Source organism: Barbus barbus (assembly GCF_936440315.1).
Source record: "Barbus barbus genome assembly, chromosome: 37".
Classification (NCBI taxonomy): Eukaryota; Metazoa; Chordata; class Actinopteri; order Cypriniformes; family Cyprinidae; genus Barbus; species Barbus barbus.
In genome coordinates, this window is record NC_136715.1 from 21,393,020 (window position 1) to 21,415,831 (window position 22,812).

Genomic DNA, 22,812 nt, shown 5'->3' on the forward strand with positions numbered 1-22,812 from the left:
GCATCTTCTTCTGGTCAGATTGCAAAGCTCCTGTAAACCCAGCACCTACTGCTCTTCACGCTTTAACATGACAAAAGATGCATTAATAAGATCTTTAATAAATCCGCACATCCATATTTAGGCATATTTATAATACAATCTTTTTTTTAAACAACAATAATAATAATATTAATAATAATAATGTTAGAAATTATGTATAGTTAATCGTGACAGAATAATGATATGATTTTTCTTTGTTTTCGATTTAAATGAACGAGAGATTTAGAAAGGCATTATTGAAAGAAGCAATATCACACTCTTCCTTATTTTTACCCGTCATTTACTCCTTTATTTTTTTATTTAGAGTTTACATCTCATGGTGAAATCGACATTTGTTTGTGTAGGCGCAAAAGTTGCATGAGGCGGACAAAAAATAAATTTTACGGTCCAAATTAAATTTAAGATCTAGGAATGTTTCCTCCAAAATTAGATACGCGATTCGCTGTCAGCAACCAAAAATGTAAGAAACAGCCTGTATCAGGAATATTCTCTTGTCATACTTAATAAGATATGATTAAGTTGGCTATGCCAACTCGTGTCATGACATTATCCTCACAAAGCGATAGGACTGATAAACACAATACAAAACGATTCTTCCAAGTTTGCCGGAAACTCTGTCGATGAGTAGCCAAATACTGGTCTTTAAAAAACTGACAAGTGCAAGATAAGTGCTGATAAGTGCAAGACAAAGGATTTCGTAGAATTTTGATTTTTATCATGGGCTAATCCTATAGGCCCGCTATTTCACCATCATGGCAGCAGCCAAAAAAAAGTTCTGATTTGACTGACTTGAATCCTTCACCGCTCGTGTTCTCGCGAATGAATGCAAAACAATAGCTGGCAATGGACATTGTTATTTTGATCATTCTATATAATGCAATTAATTCTGTCAGAGTTCACTCCTCTCGCGCTTTCATTGTGCGCGTGCACTCTTGGGGGAAGCCGGGCGCGAGAGGCTGGAGCTGCACCTGCCCTGCCTGAGCCGCTGCACGCGAGCCCACGGTCTCGTGCCAGAGATTTACCGAGGCTTTGCATGTTTTAAAAGTTGGTGTTATGTGTGAGAGAGTTAAAACTGGCTGGGTTGGGGGAAGGCAAGGTCGACCGCAACGTCGCAACATATTATAGACAAGATCAAGGAGGGATAGAATTCATTAAGATGGGAAGCCTAAAGGCGTCTCATAAAGTTTTACATATTCGCAACACTCAAGCAATCACATCTGCAACATCGCAGTGATTTAATGAGAACTGCAATAATTAATGCACAAATGCATCGGCCTAGGCTATAGTGGGGTTAGCTTTCATAATCATTCCTGTAGTAATATCAAAGAAATTAAGTCTGCCAAACCGAATAAGAGTGACAGTCTTTGGTGCAAATCCTCTCCGCATTGTTTGCCTATATGCGAAGGTCAAAATTTAAGAGCTTTGCGCAAAGCCTTTAGCGACTGGGTCTTGTTTCATAATTATACGAGTGAGAACACACATACCAGCTTCAGCACAGCTTTTAACCATCAAAGCACGACCCGGAAGACCAGATTGGCTGACGCACGGCTACGTTGCAGCAGCCCTATACTTCTGTGCAGCAAGTTTCGCTGTTTCCAGAGAGAGAGAGAGAGAGAGAGAGAGACAGCGAGAGTAAGACAAGATAGAGTACGAGGTGTCAGACACTACACCACACCGTAAGTCACTGAAGAAAGATCCCCAGCGAAAGCTTTCTGGAAAGACGCTTGACTGTCTGGAAAGGTTGGCATCGCCAGCTACAGAGGACTGCGCCCAGAGCCTCAGCGCTTCTCAGCGCGCAACGAATCACCGCTACTCTTCCTTCAAATACGGTGCCACACGGAATTGGCCCCAGGATACATTTCTCTGCGAAATGTCAAGAGGAGAGCGCCTAATCATAAACACCGGTAAGACGCGTTTTGCGTTGGCTATCGTTCGACACCGCGAGCGTGAAGTCGAGTAAAACGAAGAGATTATTCACGCGCTTTAGCGAGGTATTTATAAAGAGAACTGCAAATCCAAAATGGGCTAATTATGCTGTGTTAGGGACTGCGTTTTATTCCATTTAAAATGAAAAGAATCATTGTAGTTTGGCTGCAGTTTTAAATGTTATAATAAAACAAAAAGACAATATAATGCATTTTGTATGTCTGAATAATAATAACAATAAATACATTAAATGCAAAAATAAAAGTTGTTGTTTTATATTGTTTTACTATACAACCGCAGGCATTTTGAGTTATACTTGAAAAGATTAAAACGACAGAGATTGTTACACGTCTTCATCTTCATATTTTTCATGTAGGCTAGATATCTATTCACATGTGCTAATAGTACGTTATTAATATGATATTACAATATTTGTAAAATTATTATTGACTCATTTGAATTTATAACTAACATGGCCTTTTAATTTTACGACTTAGGATATATAAAATAATGCACATGAAAAATACAATATAGAACATTTAAGATTTAATCAATGCTGAAATTTGTGATTGTGAGGAAAAAATGGATAATCAACAAATCTAACCTTGGCGTACCAAAATAGAAACCTATGAAGTAGCACAGTTTTCTGCCAATATTTCAAATGTACGTAACGATTATGTTTTTTTTGTTATTTTTTTAATGGTTATAAATGTGAAAGCGAATGTGATGTGTGTGAGTTGAGGAATTAGCTCTTTCTGGAATGCCCCAAGGACGCTTGCATTAGCCCACCTGTGCTGTTTATTTAAATCATTGACTTCAAGAGCTGTCAACCACAAAAGGAGGGCGGGCGCGCTGTCATCACCCTTCAGATTTATGACTGCCACAGGACCATTTTCTGACTAAACTAACGCTATCACTCAGAATAAGAACTTTACCCATTAAGTCGCACAAGACAAAAAGCGGCACGTTAGAATAAACGCAGCTGGGGCATCGTTTAATACTGCAAACGCATGCACAAATAGGAGATTTTGCTGCAAAATAATGTGGATTGTTGGATGAAATGAAAAGAGGGTGAAACGCTTTGCTTTCAATCCCTGTTATCCATGCTTCAGCAGAGGACAGGAGGCTTGTGACTTTGCCTGTGCTTGTGTCTGCCCCCGAGTGCCCTGTCACAATCTAATTACCCGTGAGTAAAGGACAATACCGCTTCAGCTGGTCTGTGTCATTCCCCCTATATCCCAGTGCCTGCTTATCTTCACAAACCCTTCTGCGCCGCTCTCTGCCCCCTCCTGCCCTCTTTTAACCCCACGGAGAATGATAAATGCGCGGTGAGGGAACGAACGGGCAAAGCCATTTCACGGCACCTGTTAATTAAGGGAATGATTGCCTTCATTTTCGCGGAGCTTGTTTCCAGCCCTCTCCGTTATTTTTGATGCAATTAATTTAAAGTGAATTAATGTGTCTCTTTATATGTCGTCGTCACAGTCACACATGGTGGACGACCCAACTTGTGTTACATAAGAAATAAAGTCTCAATCTGCACACACACACACACACACACACACACACACGTTTAAAGAAGGGTGAGTTAGAGTCCTCAGCCGGGGGTAACAACTCCAAGCCTAAATGCTAAGTACCAAAAAGGACAGTCTCTTTTGTTTTAACATTGAGAACAACTGGAGGTGTTTAGTTCAGGTATTCTCTAAAGAATATTTAGCCTCAGGTGAGTTTAATATCAGTGCTAAAACTGGTTGCGATGGCATGGCTAGAGCTAGCTAGAAAAACACTTAGTAAATGCCATATTTACTAAAGCTACACCAGACAGCATATATACCACTAAAATATACATTTACACGGTTTAACGCTGCACAAAAAATGACACAATTAACAACCTAATTGATAATAAAAATATAACATTTGAATATAGCTATTTCAAATATTTTGTTTTATTTATTTATTGTTCACTTTAATAGCCTGTTAATGGCTGAGGAGTGTCACACCTATGCCACTGCATACATTACATTTGGAGCAGCCTCAGACTCTTTTTGTATAGGCTATTATTTTTGATTATGCAGTAGCACAGAAATCAGTCTGTGATAAAGCAGTTATGACAAAGAGGCCATTTTAGACGCCTTAAGTTTATATCAACTTCCATTTATGTCTGCATAATCCGGTAGGCCTATTGCACCTTTTGAATGTAAAACTGTGTGTAAAATGGATCATTACACTGTAAAACTAAGCATCACATTATCCTGTACATTCTAATTAGTTGGCTTCGGGCTGCCAGGGCTTTTTGTGCTGCGTAGGGGCTCTGGCCAGAATCCAGTGTGTTAAAAAGGGATTTAAGCATCTGATATTGAAGTTCTGTCAAGTGCTCAGTGCTGCATCAGTGCTGAGTGCTTCACATTCTAGTTGTAGATATAGCTTTGGAAAAGTCTTTTGTAGCCCATCTATATTTTTTTCTCCTCCTTTACCGAGATACTATGACCTGAAGTCACGGCGTCAGAGTGGCGGCCGGTGGGGGCTCTGAGCTCGCGCTCCAATTATTGCCTGTCAATCATTGCTGCTTCAGAGGAGAGCACACTGACTAAAACTCATGCTTTAAGTAATAATAATAATAACAATGTCCGATAGACATACCACAATTATTTCGAAGGACGTGTTAAACTGTACAAAATCACATGTTTTCTCATCTGAAAACTGGTTCTGGTGTAAAAGAGTGTTACTCCATTAAGAAAGCAAAATGACCACAACAGTGTCTTTCTCGAAACAGCTGGAGCACCCTGGTAAACAAGTTTATCTTGTGTCCTCTTTGATTGATCCAACCAGACAAGCTAAATGAATAATTAATATACACAAAGCGTTGCAACAGGCCACATAGCTACCAAAGGTGAGAAGCAGCTATCCAAAGGAGCACGTTTCTATATCCTCAGTATATTACATGCTATTCGTTTAGAAACAGTCAGTACGATTTTTATATCTGTAATAAATGTTTATTTGAATTGGAGCTTCAGCGGTATGAATTCCCAACAAATTTAAAACGTGTGGAATACGAAAGATAACCTTTTTTGAATGAATAGGATAGACAGGCAAATTTAACGCTGAGAGGTGAAAGCTATAAATACTAAATGCAAATGAAGTCTTCATTTCTGTATCCACAGTTTATCTAAACGCATATCAAGCTAATTGGCGACGTTCTGTCTTTCTGCCTGCGGTGGGCGAGTCTGCTGCTTGTTTTGCCATGAGATAATTGCAAGTAAGAATCAACGAAGCTGCCCTAATGGCCACCAATTGGCTCTATTTGGACCTGCCCATGAGACCTGTCGGCACCACCGAGAGACGGGCCCGCTATTAATATGCAAAGTGACGTTTGATCGCTTGAAACAGCATACAAAGACAGTGTTTTCAAAAGAAGAATGCGGTGACAACTAATTTAAAACAATTAGACGCGCAAGAACAATAGCCCCCAATTTAGAGACCATAAAATACTCCTCCCCAATTAATGCCTGAGGTGCCAGGACTTGTGTTTGTTTGCATTAGGCATATATCACATGTGACACTTCAATGATACAGGTTTTGTTGTTTTAAGCAAGTGTTAATGGTCCTAATCACATTAATAAATTCTTTAACAAAAGTTTATGATAGCCTAACTGAAATAGATCCTTCTTATTAGGTTATCAGTAAAGAAAATTAGTTGCAATTACAATTATTTTAAATCTTTTTGTCTGGATAAACGTTCTGATGAAGGCTATAAGACTTCACATTTACATTCATAATTTCAGGTCGTTCTGCGCTCTTAGTCTTTAAGTAAAAAAGACAACATTATCACACATTATCACCAATGTGAAGCTCTTAAGAAAGCTAAAAAGATCTCTGTAAATTGCTCCGCTGAATGATGGGGTTCTCAGCTCTCTGAATGTGGAGCACTAGGCCGAAAGTCGCCGTGGCAGATCGGAAAGCGTGGTGTCCGAGCCAATGGCAGTCATCGCGATCTGCTATTGGTTAACAGAGCCATCACTGCCAGCCAGTGTCCCCGCCCATCTTCGTAAGATATGGAATCTCCTGGCGCCAGATCCGACAGTACACAGGCACAATTCATTAATGAGACTTCTCTCCGCATCGGACAGCCCCAGAGGTTTTTTTAGGGAGAGTTTAACAATTGAGCTGTGGACAATTTAAACCAGTGGCAAATTACGAATGTCAGCAGACATCTTGAGGATTAACGTTCTTTGTACGTGAATAACACGGGAAAATAATCAGAGGATTGCAGTGATGAAATGCTACTTTGCGCCGTAAGTAGGCTACTTTTCGACGGGTCTTTAATATTGCGTGCGCTTGAGCCTGTTACGCAGCGACTTAATTTTACAGGTTGCAACCCATATTTCGATAAAGTTCATATATAGTACAAAATTAGATCTTCTAAAGATATTTGGATCTTGCAATGTATTAAACGTTAAAAAACTAAGATGCATCTGTTTGTTATTCTCTTACAGGTGTTCCTGAGCATTGTTGAAAGCAAAGAAGCAGGACCTCTATTTCTCCAAAAAATAAGGGCATGTGCAAAAAGTGAATAGGGCATCACCAACTGAAGCAGTAAGCTCACGACACATATTTCAATAATCTAAAGGACCATAGTGGTGCTCCTGGGTCTGTTAGCGTCCGAAAGGTTTTCAGTAGACAACTTCCCGAAACATTTTCGAGGCACGGACAATTTAGACATGGAGGTTGCGGCCGATCAGTCTCGATGGATGGCCCATCATCATGCGGTACTCAACGGCCAGCACCCAGAGTCCCATCATCACGGGCTTACACACAATTACATGGAGCCCATGGCCCCTCTTCTGCCCCCGGACGAGGTGGATGTGTTCTTGAATCACTTGGACTCGCAGGGGAACCCTTACTACCCCAATTCTCGGGCTAGAGTATCATACGGACAAGCACACGGTAAGATGCTTCTTTACGTCAAATTTAGTAAGCTACATATAATATTTTCATGACAGAATATGTCTTTTATATATGCCATTATGCAATTTCCTTTCAGTAACACGTTAGGCTACATTTATCATAACAATAAAAAAAAAAGGTTTTATAAATTGCGTAATATGCTATTTGTTTATTTAATAGGCTATTTAAGTGCTAAATGTGAACTTATCTGTGAATCTGTAGGTTACTATTACTGATAAATACGTATTTATTTATTTATATTTAACATCAGTATAAAATCCTGTCCATGTTTATGGCGAAGGCATATTTTGGTTCTTGGTTTTATAAGCTACTCTTGCGCTTAAAAAGGTGTAGTAAATAAATTTGACATTGTTGACATTATTTGGCATTAGCTGGCTAAATGTAAAACTAAATCTTTAGTACGACCGTGCTGTGCTTGAAAGATTTCGATGACTTTTACTCTCACGGACTTTGAAGTGAAACGTGCGGCCTAAAGGCGTCTCGATACTTAACTAAAGATATGGTGATGTCAATGTTTTTGTTGTTGTTTTGCACAAAAAACTATATTACCTATGCCTAGGACTATGTGTCTGAAAGATACAAATTAGGATGACAAATATGTGTCAGAAATGTTAGATATCGGATTTCTTATCTGCGGCGTGAACTGTCATCTCCATGAGGTGCGTGTTGAAATGTAAAGATAAGAAGAAAAAGAAAATGTCCAGCGAATGACTTGATGAGGAAAGGGAAGTTCGTGTCAGGGAGAGAGAGAGAGGGGGATCAAGGCACTTCCCGGATGCCAAATCAAAACGAAAAATTCCTGATGAACTTCTTAGTTCAAGTGTGTAATTTGTGCGAACAACAGGCTGTAGTGAGAAGGCTTCGGTAAAGAGATTTTTCGTCTGTTCATGTTGGGAAAATCACGTCGAGGCGAAGGAAAGTGTATTTTAAGTGTTCGCTGCAGATTGAACTAAAAGGGTGAATCATCAACCCTTGCATAATTAATATAAGTTTTATTTGATCTCAATGTCAAGTTTGTATTGTTCGAGTACGGAGTCAACAGGTGAGAAGTGAACATTAGACATTTTGTTCTTTGAAACAAACTGGTGTTTTGGCAAAAAGAGCGGAGTAAATAGAAATTTTGCTAGTAGCCTAATTTTAATTTCGGATCGAGCTTTATGTTCGTTTCTTGTGTTTCTCAGCTCGTCTCACGGGAAGTCAGGTCTGCCGACCACACCTCATACACAGTCCCGGTATTCCTTGGCTGGACAGCGGGAAGGCAGCGCTCTCCGCCGCCCACCACAACGCCTGGGCGGTCAGTCACTTCAGCAAGCCTGGCCTGCACCCCGCCAGCGCCGGTTACCCGTGCAGCAGCAGTTCCAGCACCGCTCCCGTCTCCTCCCTCACATCCGTAGCCCACTCCAGTCCACATCCCCTCTACAATTTCCCCCCAACCCCACCGAAAGACGTCTCACCGGACCCCGGCCCTTCTTCTCCGACCTCCACCACTGCAAGAATGGATGAAAAGGAGTCTATCAAGTACCAAGTGTCCATCGCTGATGGGATGAAAATGGAGGGATGTAGTCCTCTTCGGGGAAGCCTGGCTATGAGCGCCCAAACACCGTCCACGCACCATCCCATCCCAACCTACCCAACATACTCTCTCCCCGCGCCACACGAGTACGGCGGCGGTCTGTTTCATCCTGGTACCCTCCTCAGTGGATCCGCTTCAAGCTTCACATCTAAATGCAAAAGCAAGACGCGGTCGTGCTCAGGTGAGTTTCATTAGCTCTGACCCGAAGGGAAGATAGGCATGTTTAGAGAAACATAAGGAGCATTTTAAAAAGCATTTTTTGCACATGTAACATTAATAAATAACAATAATATATGTGTAGGATTTCGTGTAGGAAAAAATGCTAAAAAAATAATTAAATGTAGCCAAATACAAGGCGTCCTGAAAAAAATTACTGGCCTAGAAATATAGATTTTCCATTATCATAGTTTTCTTCTCTTCACACACACACACACACACACACACATATATATATATATTTTTTCTCTCAGACACAACTTTTTTATATGGATTTTTTTTTCTAATTAGATAAATTCGACTGCCATTTTAGGAATCTCCCTCGAGGCAACTCTACACTGCAATTTTTGAATTATGACAAGCGGCAAGTTTCGGCAGCTCTTAAAAAAATGCCCCACCAAAATACATCACAACTCGAAGGTGTCATTCCAAAGACATACAAAGTGGTTATCATGCATAAACTACTAAATAAAGATAACTATGTAAACACTCTGAACACTAGTGCTCCACACACATCGATATTATTTAGCCTAACTTTAGCTTATAATATATATTTTTTATATATTGGTGAAGAAGACAATTCAGTTAAAATTTCATAAATTATAAAGTTAAAACAAACATGTCCAACGTTATGATAAAACATTGCAAGGGATCCAGTCAATGATTAAGAGAACAAATACCAGTCTATGCTATCAACGGTGTTGTGATGAAAATGGTTTGCATAAAGTGACAAATAAAACAAAAATTGAGCTTTTGTAGAACTTTTGGCTTTAAATAAGTAAATAAATAAAGTAAAAAACTGGTACCTCAAAGACGGTTTTTGTTTGCCTAAAGTTGAATGATTTTATTTGGCTGGTTGCGTGCTGCCTCACGTTGTGTTTTCCTTTAAATTTAGCCCTTATTGCGCTTAAAACACTTAGGAGTCACGACGCGCTGGCTCCAGTCATATCCTGTATACCTTCAGCTGAACAAATCACGACATACACCCCCCTCCGCCCTCCCACGACCCCAATACTAACAAAACCCCGGCGGGACAGGCCTTCATAGGCGAAAAGACCCTGCTGTTTGTGTGCTTATTTATGCACGACCTCGTCCTGATGCACTGCTAAGGAAGTACTTTATTTTGATCTATTATTTAAAACACTTTTCATCACAGTTACATTACACATATTACTTATGTGTAATTATTATTGTATGACATAAAAAATAATGCGTAAATGCAAGTTGCTTTATAAATCGATGAATAGTAAATATTGTGTTCTTTATTATTAACCTCAAAAATGCAAAACATGCCCTTATCATTGTTTGAAAATTTTATGTAGGCTATTTATTTATTTAGCCAACCTATGATATGGAAAATATCTTGTTCTGAAAATATTGTTAGGATTGAGTGTGCATTGGTGAATGGGACCATTTTGAACTTCATAGTAAATTGATTTTGATCATTCTTTAGCTGAAGGGATTCAATGTAAACAATCAAATCAGTCCTATGAACATAATTGACCACTGACAGAAAACAAAAGTTAATTTATTTTGAAATTCATAAGATATGGAGGGAAAATTTGCATTAGTGAACCTCCTCTAATTACTCAGCCCATCTGCAGGCCTGTTTTCACCAAGTTTCAGTACATTTAAAACGCGAGTGATACTTCTAACCATGTCAAGCCTAAACAGAAAATGGAATGAAAATGACTGACTTGCAACACATCACATACACTTCAAAAGAGCATCCATTGTCCTGGCGGATTCTTTTCTCTGGTCAGGGTGGGACAGCGACTATCTCACATTATAATGTGAATAATGGAGAGGTGCTCAGGGGAGTGAGGAGGAAGAGCATATGAATTAAATCGCACGGCCCTTTCCAGCAGGTTAGGATGCTTTACTGTGATATGACACCTGAGAATAGGACAAGCCGTGACAGCTGGCTGATAAACGGGAATGGGGATGTATAGCATAGAATTAACTCACATTTTAATCACTGTCTTGTCTTGAAAATATTGTAGCTGCAAAAAGAGACTGGTATTTAGTGTTTAGGCATTTAGCAGACAAAGAAAAGATTGGTCTGTAGGTAATTTAAGAGCAGAACCTGGATGTACTGCTCATTTTTCACATACTCACGCAGTGACAAAAATGTCATTTCATCCACAAACACATCCACATTCACAAATTCCGATATCAATTATGTAATACATCCAGCTCAGATGAGAGATTCCAGTGTGGATGTCATGTTAGATATTGTCTAATTAACTTGGGAGTTGTTTTCCTTTGCCCAGAACGTGCCTTTGCATGACCCTGTGTTCCTGTATTGTAGATGGAGTGTGAACCTCGTAATTATATAAATTTCCCTTTGCTTTCCTCCACTTGAATTCTGCACAGAGGGGCGTGAATGTGTGAACTGCGGAGCCACCTCCACCCCGCTGTGGCGGCGGGACGGAACGGGCCACTACCTCTGCAACGCGTGCGGCCTGTACCACAAGATGAACGGCCAGAACCGACCCCTTATCAAACCAAAACGCAGACTGGTGAGTCGATGAGCCCTCCTGAATTCTTTCAGTTCCCCACACACGTGAGAAAGAGGGCTAAATAGGAGCACTGAGCAGAAAGCCTGAGCACAATTCCAGGAAAGTTATATTTTCCCTATAATCTTCCTGGAATTGTTTGTCGCCCTCACCCCCTGGTGATCCCCTACTCTGCCTGTTACAATACTGCTACTATTGCCATTGTTCCTGCTATCATTATTGCTTCTAGTTCTGATACTGTCACTGATACCAATACCCATGCCGGTACAATTATCACCACTCCACACTGAGAGAAACCTGTTGCCGCACTGTCTGAGCGCATCTGTTTAGATCGAGCAGTTTGATCTACTTTTTCTGGGGGTGTTTTGTTTTGTGTGGCTGGCTTATGATTCTGGTTCCATTTTAGAATCGCTGCCAGCATGATTATCGCGTTTAATCTTGATGAGATGTTTAAAAGCAGATTTTGTTTGTGTGATTTTTGATTTGATTTATCTTAATGGCTCTTTGCATTGAGATGATTGATAAAAAGCCAAACGAAAGTTTGTTTTTTTGCTTGAGAAATCATTAAGAGGTGTGAAAAGTAACTTGATTAAGCTTTGGTTATCAATCTCCTTTTTTGTCTGTGGCATGGACAGCTTGTAAAAGAAGCCTCCTCTATGCTTTTATTTAAATATAAATCATATCTCATTGGAATTAAATACCTGGACGGGATGGCAGTTTTTTCAGCATCAGGATTGATGAAAACTGATGACTTTTCAAAGAATACAATCTATAGCTATCTTTTTTTCTGTTCACATAATGTTCACATAATCTTATTTTATCCTTTAGCCGGTGAAACTCTATATCTCTACCTCTGTCTCTTTACTCTGTTATTGAGTCATTTTTGCAGTCTTTCAAAGCGTGATGTAATATTATTATAGAGATTCATTTTGGAGACACAACAAGTAGTTTAATTGAGTGAGACCGTCTTTTTCTATCAGCCATGTGTCATAATTTAATTTTCACTTGGCTGAGTGACCATCAGAGTGTAAATACAGAGGGAATCTTATTTCCAGTGTTGTAAAAGAGACTTAGATAGCCGGAGAACCATGAGCTTTGTAGTGAATTACAAATAATAACACATTCAAAGACAAATTAAACTATGCATTTTAAGACTACAATTCCTTATTATGATGATCATTATTATTTTTAGTAGGCTAGTGGTAGGTTTTCTCCTGTTAGTTTCTTTCTGTCGTTCTCTATATGTTCTCATGGTGAAAAAAAGGCCACAGGGTTTTCCATGGAGTCAGTGTGCTGGCCCATGCTTTTGCATTTTGGGCTGAAGTGTTTTCTGAGCGCTGTTCAAAGGCCATCCAGTTGTTTCCTATCCGGATATCTGCCCGGGCCCGATAAGGAAGCCAGGCTCCCGGGTGTTTCCGTCTTCAACAAACCCGGCTGAATGTTCTCTGGCCCCGGCAGGCCCCAATGACATCTACTGTAAAGCGATTATCAGAGCACTATGTGTGAAGGGGCTGGGGCAGGGATTGGAAAATAAATGGATTTATACTCTTTGCTCTCTTGTTTGTCATGCTCGACTGGCACTGAGTTGAAGTATCGGAATGTGTGTGTTTTTGTTGTCGTCTGCGTTTTGTTTAATTTTATTCATAGCGGCGTTTTTTTAATTCAGATCCTCTTTTTACAAAAGGAGATGTAAATCGTTAACGAACACAAACGGCAAATGCTATATGTGTTGGACTGCGGGAAAATTGCGTTGTATGCCTATAAATATTTCTCATTATGTGTGAAAAATTGATCCGTAATGGACAAAACGCGAACAGAGGATTGATGACCCGGCTTTGCAGTCACCCACTAACGCGTTTGATTCGTGAGAAGTGTATCGAAACGTTCTAAATTAATGATCTGTCTAATGCATTTACTGAAATATGGCAGAATTTATTTAGAATAAAACGCATTTCACAGGGCACAGTTTTTTCTAATCAAGGTAAAATTGGTAAATTGAAGTTCGCGTGTTTAAATGCACAGAACGGGCTATATTTAATTAACCCAAACACGGAGGCGACCCCCTGTAAGAGATTGCATATGTCCAGGACGCATTTGCTTTAATGTTATTTGGGGATAGTTTTGAAATGCTGTCTGGTGCAGAATACGTCACCCCATCAGATTCTTATCATGAATGCATTTACTTCAAGCCAAAGCAACTCTTGATTGATATTACAGTGTGGATCAGATGAAGTTATGTAGTTCATTCGACGGTTGCATTTGGTTCAATAAATAAAGATTTTAAAAATAAGACAACAAGCCATGGAAGGCCTCGTGCTACTGTAAAAAAATAAAAATAAAAAAGGGCTAAATAATGCAGTTGCCTATTTAGGCTTTTTTTTTACGGTTGTCGAGAAGCTTTGAAACTTCACGCAATAGCCTAATCAGAATAACACGGCATGTGAAATCGGAAGTTTTAACACAGCCTTTTTAGTTTCATTGTTAAATAAAAATTTATATACCTACATTGCAGTTTTGGATAATGGATGTTTTAATGTCGCACACAGCATTGAATATTTTTTGTTTTTTCTTGTCTAGTCTGCTGCGAGGCGAGCTGGCACCTGCTGCGCGAACTGCCAGACAACCACGACCACTCTGTGGCGGCGCAACGGGAACGGTGACCCGGTGTGCAACGCCTGCGGGCTCTACTACAAACTCCACAACGTGAGTATTAAGAGCCACAAACACCGAGAGTGACAGCGAAGTGGTCAAGTGGGCGGACAGCTTGTATCGATTGAGGAGAGGGAAGACTGAGGCCGGGGACGCAAAGCCGGCTTTCCCTGTCAGACAGAGCCCGTTGACCGTTTTCTTTTTAGATTAATCCAGCTTTGTTTCAAAGGAGGGCGTTATTCCCAGGAGGACGGCAGGGCGGGTCTGCCATTCAAGATACGGCGTCAGTTATAGGCTATCAATTCGGAGTTGTCTGAAACTAGCCTTTTTAATGTTAAGCTTGGCTGCGATCTATTTAGCAGACGAATAAATACATTTCACCTTAATGAAACAAGCGAAATTAAAGAGAAAAACGGAATTGTGTGACAGCTGAGCTGCTGAATTGCTTTTTTTCGATGTCTAGTTGTCGTTTGAAATTCAACCCTGAAAGCATAAAAGACCACATTATACACTTTGATGTATAATTTGTGTAAATACTAATAATTTATGCAATGAATTTTAGAGAAGATTTTCGGTGCCATGGATAGAAGCTATCTTAATATAATAGCCTACTTTATATAGCCTATATATAACACAAAATTAGTTAAATGTGACCCTCGGCCTCACAAAACCAGTCATAAGGATAATTTTCTTTTTCCTGAAAGTGAGATATATACATAACCTGAAAGCTGAATAAATATGCATTCCATTGGTGTATGTTTTTTTTAGGATATAACAATATTTGGCCGAGATACAACTATCTGAGAAATTCAAAAACTATCTTCATTGAACATGATCTTTATTTAATATCCTAATGATTTTTGGCATAAAAGAAACATTTTGACCCATATTGTTGGCTATTGCTACAAATATACCCCAGCGACTTAAGACTTGTTTTGTTGTCCACATATATTTTTGAAAATATATACTATAATAAAATGATAGATAATAACAGTTTTTTATTGTAACATCTAATAAAGATTTCTACTGTTGATGTGCTTTCCTGGATACTGTTCTCATAAGTCCATTTAATATACTTAAAAACATTTAAAAAGTATCTATGCTTATGTAAAACATGTACTTTAAGACCTCCATCTTTTTTTTACTTCCTTTGCGCTCATCATTAACCTACACTATCTCTTTTCTTATAGGTCAACAGGCCACTGACCATGAAAAAAGAGGGCATCCAAACACGCAACCGAAAGATGTCCAGCAAGTCCAAGAGGTGTAAACGATCTGGCGACGGTTTCGAGGAGCTCTCCAAGTGCATGCAGGACAAGACCTCTCCGTTTGGCAGCGCCAGTGCTCTGGCAAGCCACATGCCACACATGGGCCACCTGCCACCGTTCAGCCATTCTGGACACATGCTGCCCACTCCGACTCCCATTCACCCCTCATTTAGCCACCCTCACCATTCCACCCGCTCTCCCATCTGGGCTGAACCTCACTGAAGACCTACACTCACTCGCATCCCCTCGACAAGGGCCTTGCGGTAGCTCCTCCATACTGAAAATTTCCACGCACCCCTCTCCCCTCCCGTAAAGAAATCTTCCACAGGTGAGGGACGCGAAGGGGTTCGTTCCTGCTTGGACACTGCCGAGGAAGGTGTCATCTCATCAACAACCACGTCAGCTTGTATAGAGGATGGTTTGCGTGTTTAAGAAGCACCTCTCCCTTCTAGACACTGAGGACCTTCACAGACAGAGCAGAAGGAGAGAGAGCTATCTTTGCTTTTAGCTTTTCGTTACGTTTTACTGAGTCACTTTGGTACTGTCCTGAAAGAGAGGATGTGTCTTTGCAGATTCACTGTGTGGCAGTTCCTTCTCAGAAACTCTCTGGTTAAGGACTCGCTCTGACTCTCTGCGTACATGACGAGTCAAAAAAAGAGAGACAGAAAGTTTATCCCCCCTAACATGCTGGAATACACCCCCCTCGGGCATGATTCCCTCTGAATGGACTCTATGGATACGACATACAAGCAAAGAAATGTTTATAAAGGTTAATTGTTATTATCGTTATTGTTATTATGATAATTTATTTTCACTCTTTATCTCTTGTTTCGCTTTCCTCAGAACACATTGTTATATAATAAATATTATTTGATTGTTATTGATTAAAAAAAACACTGACCTATCCTAGCCAAGGCGATGTTGCTGAGCTGTATGTTTTTATCATTTTCCATTACACAAATAAAGGAAATAAAGTTTTACTACTTCATCCTTTCCCTGAGTACTTCCTTGCTAATGTTATGTGAAAGCAAAGTACAGTCAATCTTCTTCTCAAACGGAGACGTTTCTGCGGCTACAGGCTGGTTTGATCATTTACGTTTCCGATTCCAGGGCATCGTATTTCCAAACAGTTACTGTAGTTTAACATGAGAAACGCACACAAATGCCAAAATAGGGAAAAGGCCAAACACAAAAACACCCAAGCGCTCGGATACGCTGCTGTTGCATATACTAAGTGTCAGAGGGAATTTCACCTAGGCATCGCTGAGCTCTAGAAGGTAAGCGATATCAGATGCACAAGCTAAGTGCTTGAACGGCAGTCCGTCTGGGGAAGAAGGAGACCTCTGTGGCGTATAAGCCCCCCGGGGTGCTTCGGTTTGACCCAGACAACAGTCTCCAAACATTGGGAGGGTTCCAATCACATGCAAAGAGCCATACTGTACAGAATGCTTTTAGATGGACAAATTTGTTGTCCCTGTGTCCTCCTTTTCATCTGACCTACTCAACCCCCTTGCTTTTTTCTTGTCTTTCTGGAGCCAAAGGAAAAGTAAGCAGAAGGACAGCAAGTTTTTTTGGTGGGAGAGAGAGAAATTGAGACAAAAAAAAAAAGGAGAGAGAGGGAGAAGAGGAAGGAAAGGCAATCAGTCCAGTCCATGAACAAACACGTGGGGGGCAGTTTGGAGCCTTCTCCCACAGATGTGCTTGCAGCTGAGGCTTGCAGGAAACAGCTCTTAACCCGGTCTCATTTTCAAGCTATTTAACCCAGTGCTGCGACTGAGGAAACCATCATCCAAGCCAACAGTTAATGAGAGAGACCCAACAACAGCACAGACCATGCTGAGGAGGGCCGACTTCGGGTCAGCACTGACTCTTGCACAAGTGCCGATATGCCCATCCCCCATCCAAATGATCACACACCCCTCTATTCTATTCTATTCTATTCTATTCTATTCTATTCTATTCTATTCTATTCTATTCTATTCTATTCTATTCTATACACAAATTAAGCTATTTTTAATGAAACCAATAGATATCTGTCCCTCCATTGAAAGTTCATTCCACCGAAATGTCAATGCTTCAAAAGTTCATAAAACAGCGTAAAAGTTAATCCATATAAATTGAAAGCGTTAATTTTTTTTTATAAAGAGGCAGGATTTTATTCCCATTTAAACACTGATCAGTACACATACACAGAGCACATCAAATATGGTAAACAGAAGCTCAACCGTACTTGCTTGATGCACAAGAAAAAAAAAAGCTAATTTGTTTGAGCTTCAGTTTAACAAATTTGGGAAACTGATTCCTGTTCTTTTTAAAAATATGTATTTGTGATTTATTTATAGATCACATATTTGTCATTTACTCACCTTCATGTTGTTCAAAAACTATGAGACTTTCTTTTTTCTCGGATAGGATGCAAAAAGATATTTCGAAGAATGTTTTTTTTTTTTTATAGAAAGCATGGGGTCCAAAACAACACGGCATGGTTTTCAAAATCTGAAATATAACAACAGAAATTTCAATGTGGACTCAAACATTTCTCATCAATTATCAAATATTTTAAAGATCAAATTAACTAAGCTATTACTTCTTTAATTACACATTACTTTTAAAGCTCCATAATATGGAGCGATAAAAGTAATGTGTAATTAAAGAAGTGATAGCTACTGTATATCAACAATTGCCTGATTTGTTTCCATTTTTATTTCTCATTAGTAATTTATGCGAAACATCTCAGCAAGTTAATACTTAGATTGCAAATAACACAATATGCTTTCAAAAAAGAGACTTAAAATACTAATTAAAAATGACCATTTTTCATCATCTAGGAACCTGGCAAGATATATTTAAAAAAGTGAGCAGATAATCTTATAAATCCTTCATGAAGTCAACAGTATTTTGCATCAGCGATGAAAAACCTGCGTTTGTAGTGTTTGTAGCAATAGTCCATGACTGTAACTGTTCAACTGCATTCCTGCTGTGTGTTTGCCAGTTATAGATGCCACTGGGCTTTTCTGTTTGTGTTAGTGTGTGTGTGTTGTTCTCTTTGGCCAGGCTCCCAGAGCATGAAACATCCAACGGACTCAAACAGGGCACTCCTGAGGGAACTAGCTGTCTTCGTCAAAATAATAATGGGATGGGGCCGCGTCAGAGAGACGGGAGAAGGAAAAAGAGAAGCTTTATTCAGTGTAGAGGCTGAGGCACCGTGACGTGCTCGCGTGGTTCCACGTGTGTCCTTGTCCTCTCCGTCCCCACATGTGTGTTTTCATATAAGTGCTCTGTTCTTACGTATATGTGTGCTTGGCCATGTTCATAGTGGAATACTAGCTTACTACTGAACAAATACTGCACTGTATAGACTATACACTATTTTTCAAAAATAGTAGAGTTGCATGTGGGTCTATGAAGTATAATATTATCCATGATAAAGAATATAATCTAGATAAAAATATGTGCTAATGTACATTTTGGTTTCATATGGTGCATATTGGTCACACCAGGCTGTAATGCAGTTTTATTAAAATATTATTATTTTTCTGTCCCACAAACATTTTTAATACAGAGATTAAAACATTTTCATAAAAGAATGTGTGTATTAAAGTCAATGCATGCATGAACTGACAAAAAAAACTAACAAACAGCAACAACAACAAAAAAACACTTCCAGCGTCTAACACACATTTTTTTGTAATTTTACAACTATTTCACGTTTTCACAAATTGCAATCGAATTTATATGAATTTGTCCTACTACCCACTGAGAGTTAGGTTTAGTTCAACTGATCTTCATACTTATTAAATTTATATTTTACATTGTATGTTTTGTACGATGCAAGTTTTATACAAATTCATACTCTGTAAAAAAAAAGTTGAGCCAACTTAAAATTTTAAGGCAACCAGCTTCAGCAGATTTTTTGAGTTTTCTCAACTTTTTGTTGTATAAACTTAAAACAAGAAGTTGAGAAAACTCAAAAATCTGCTGAAGCTGGTTGCCTTAAACTTTTAAGTTTGCCCAACTTTTTTTTTTACAGTGTACTTTTTCTTATTGGATCGGGTTGGAGCATCTCATCACTGACCCACATACTATGGGTGGCATCCAGCACTTGCAGTTTAATTTTGCTTTTAATTTTGTTAACTTTGACAATTAAACTTCATCACACCATCATCATTCATCACATTGGAAACAGAGGGTCAGGTCGAGGACAGTACTCCATTTACTCCAAGTAAGGCATATAGAAAGCCTCCCAAGTGTGTTCTGAAAATGTATATCAAAAATAGTTATGCTAGTGTACTAACATGCTATTCTAAACATATCCTCTTACTGCATTCGTATATGTAACAGAGGGCAGCTAAGTGCTGTGAGGGTAAACTTTAGTGTCTTTAGCGTCCTTGTTAGCATGCTGCAAACGCCATGCTCAAATCTCACTCAGAGTAAGTAAGCCGAGTAGATCCGAAAGGGGTTACACATACCTACTTTCCTACTACATAGATTCATAAAACAGTAGGTGAACACAGATAGCTTCCTACTCCCAACGAGACCCCAAAATGTGCATTTAATGGCCCTTTACTATTTCATGAGGCCACAGGAGAAGATTTGTGAATGGTAACGCAACTGATGCCAATGACAACATGACGGATGTAATATTCTGAATTATATTAATTCTGCACACATTCATACTACATAGAACACGGTCACAAAGTAATGTCTTATTCAGAAGAAGTAGCTATTAGAAAGTATGCACACAGCGTTATTGAATACAAATGGCTGCATAGCATCACGGGACAATAAATCATAAGATTAACGTGGCACATGGAGGCAAGGTAAGATCTATGTCCACGGATAGTATTCTACAATAACAACAATATTTTACTTCTAAATTAAGATGCCTAAATTATGTCTAAAAAGACGGCGGATCTTTTAACGCCACGATTACATAGTATGGCGGAATGAAAGCATGGAGACTTATGACTAAGGCTTCAGAAACAGCATGGTGGCCTCTCGTCTCCGAGCCATGAGAGCTTTATGAGCTACAATCAAGACGAGTCTCCTCTTCTTTTCATCCTCTCATCCTTCCCTTCCCCTCTCCCTTCATCTCGCTCTCCTGCCCTCCCTCACTCCCTTCATGTATTTGTTTATGTATTAAATTGAATTAAAGGAATCAAAAGGTGGCGGGGGCCGTGCGCACACAGACTCGAGTTATGGAGCTAAAGATGAAAGCGTAAAGAAGCGAGGAGAGCAGTTCAACCGCAGGTCTCTAGCAATGCACGGGGTCAGACGCTTGACCTCATACAAACATGCTTCAACTAAACACGCCCTCCCTTTCTCTTTTGTTCTTGCTCATTTTCTCTGTATCTCTTTTTTGGTCACTATTTCTGCACCCCGCCAAGGGAATAAGGAGTCATATCCTACAAGGAGAGAAAGGAATTTTGCTCATTCCTAAGGCACTTTCTTTGTCTCCAGAATAAAACATTTTTCTGTCAGTGATTTGAAATAAAATGTTTTCTACAACGCCTGTCCTTGTTCTGCGAGCGCTCATGTGACGGCACCGAGCATATTTGCTTTAGATTGAAACAATTTTACTAGATTTAACCAAATTTAAAAACACAAACACTGAATTGACCCCTGCCTCCACTGCGTTTTATTACAGACACTAGAGATAGACAGAAAGAGAAAGGACAACCTTTTCACTCTTGAGTTCTCTGCTGGAACCACTGCAAAGGTCACAAGGCTTTTTCTGATGATGGTGGGGCATCCCAGATCACACACTCACACTCTCACCTACACAAACACACACACACGCAAATCACACATTGCATTAGTTAGGTATTATTAGCTGTACTTCCTCTTTCAGGTCTGACATAAATTCATAGAAATATGGTCCCTTGGTAATGAAATGCCAAGCAAGGGGTGGAGTAACGGTAACTATGTTCAATAGCCTGAGAAAAGTAAGTAGGAGGGTACGGTGGTTACAGCATGTGTTCTTCCATTGTTTCTCCCCCAAGAGACACATTCATAAACACACATACACATAAAAATACATACACCGGGGTCCAAAACTCGGAGACCACAAATCTGGGATTCAAATGATTCAAATTTGTATTACTTCACTATTTCTACGTTACTACTCACATAAGCAAATTTCCTTGGTCTGATATTTTTGGACCTTCAGGTTTTACAAAAACGTCTACCCCCGGTTTCACAGACAAGGCTTAAGCCTAGTTCTAGACTAAAATGTAAATCTGAGCTTTTTTTGTCTTAAGATGCCCACCAGTAATGCTTCTTTCTAAGGAATGTTCATAAAGATTACTTAAATGTCCTAATTGAACTATGGCCTAATCCTGGGTTAAAATATACCCTGTCTATGAACCCTGTAGTTTAGAGCTCAGCTTGAGTGCTGCTGTCATTACAGTCGAGATGTATTGGAAGTAGCGACAGATTAGGGTTAGGGTTAGTAGAATAAGTTCACATTTACAATAAATTAGTATAGTAGAACGTCTGTTGGGGAACATCAAACGTATGCACAGATGAATCATGGATAGGGTGAACATATTTTCATTTCATGACAACTTCAATGAAAGGGATTAACAACCAAATATTAAATTCAGAATTTTATGTTTATTTTTGAATGCCCTGAGGTGGTTGAGATGATATGTAATTTAAAACAAAGCCAAATATACGCATTTGTTATTGGTGGATTTTTGGACTAATACATACTCTAAAAAATGCTGGGTTAAATACAACCCAGTGCTGGGTAAATATTGGACAGAACACATGCTGGGTTGTTTTCAACCAACAGTTGGGTTAAATGTTTAACCCAACCTTCTGGACAGTAACCCAACCGCTGGGTTCGTCCATATTTTACACAGCGCTGGGTTGTATTTAGCCCAGCATTTTTTTTTAGAGTGCACTAACCTTTCCTGCTGAATAGCAAACTGGAGGAAGCCAGTCCCTCATACTAAAGGCCAGGACAAAGCCAAGAAAAAACTTAAGCTCCTCTCTCATTACACTTTACTGTTATTCCCCTCTAGTTTCCTGCCCATGTATAAGGCCATTTTTAAAAACCTGCAGAAAGGGCAAAAGGGAAAGTTACAAAACTACAGCTACCAAATTGTTTATTAAGCCAAATACAGGAAGAGGGCAGGGAGACACTTTTGGTTTCACTTAGGACGACTGGCTGACGAGACAATACCTTTGAAGAAAATGTGAGGGGTGCTGACCTGTACAAATACTTTCTGACACAATGTAAGATTGTTGTGGATGGTTTCCAAGGCATTGGTTTGTGGTTTCTAAGGATTTTTGAGTGGTTGCTACGGTGTCCTGGATGGTAGTTTACCATGGCAGCTTATCCAGTAAGAAAAGCACATCACAACCCTAATCCTAACCCTAACCTAGTCTCTGTAATATTACGGTTTCTAGTAATAAATCAGATCTAATGTATACTTTGACCCCCCTTCCCCCCCCACACACACACACACTCACACTTTTTATCATCTGCCAAGCAAAGTGTATAAGTCTGAGTGCATATACAGCACATTTTTCTTCAGTCACCATGACGTTAGGTACTACCCATACTTGTAAAACTAAACGTTCTAAGTATTCAAATCCCATGAATGAGCAATGGTGATGCTTGACTTAACAAACACCACTAAAAACAGTA

At 39.5% G+C, this 22,812-nt stretch overlaps 1 protein-coding gene across 3 annotated transcripts; it reads left to right on the top strand.

The window, feature by feature from the left end:
* Positions 1 to 811: 811 nt before the first annotated feature.
* On the top strand, positions 812 to 16,148 carry LOC306856735 (GATA-binding factor 2-like). 3 transcript variants are annotated; one of them, XM_079396163.1, is made up of 6 exons: positions 812 to 1,943; positions 6,459 to 6,909; positions 8,112 to 8,684; positions 11,096 to 11,241; positions 13,816 to 13,941; positions 15,078 to 16,148. In XM_079396163.1, the coding sequence occupies exons 2-6, from the start codon at positions 6,684 to 6,686 to the stop codon at positions 15,375 to 15,377; spliced, it is 1,371 nt and encodes a 456-aa protein (XP_079252289.1). In that variant the 5' UTR covers positions 812 to 1,943; positions 6,459 to 6,683; the 3' UTR covers positions 15,378 to 16,148. The 3 variants fall into 3 exon arrangements, with proteins under 3 accessions (XP_079252289.1, XP_079252290.1, XP_079252291.1); XM_079396164.1 differs by lacking the exon at positions 812 to 1,943 and adding an exon at positions 6,045 to 6,257; XM_079396165.1 differs by lacking the exons at positions 812 to 1,943; positions 6,459 to 6,909 and adding an exon at positions 7,744 to 7,972.
* The last annotated feature ends 6,664 nt before the right edge of the window (positions 16,149 to 22,812 follow it).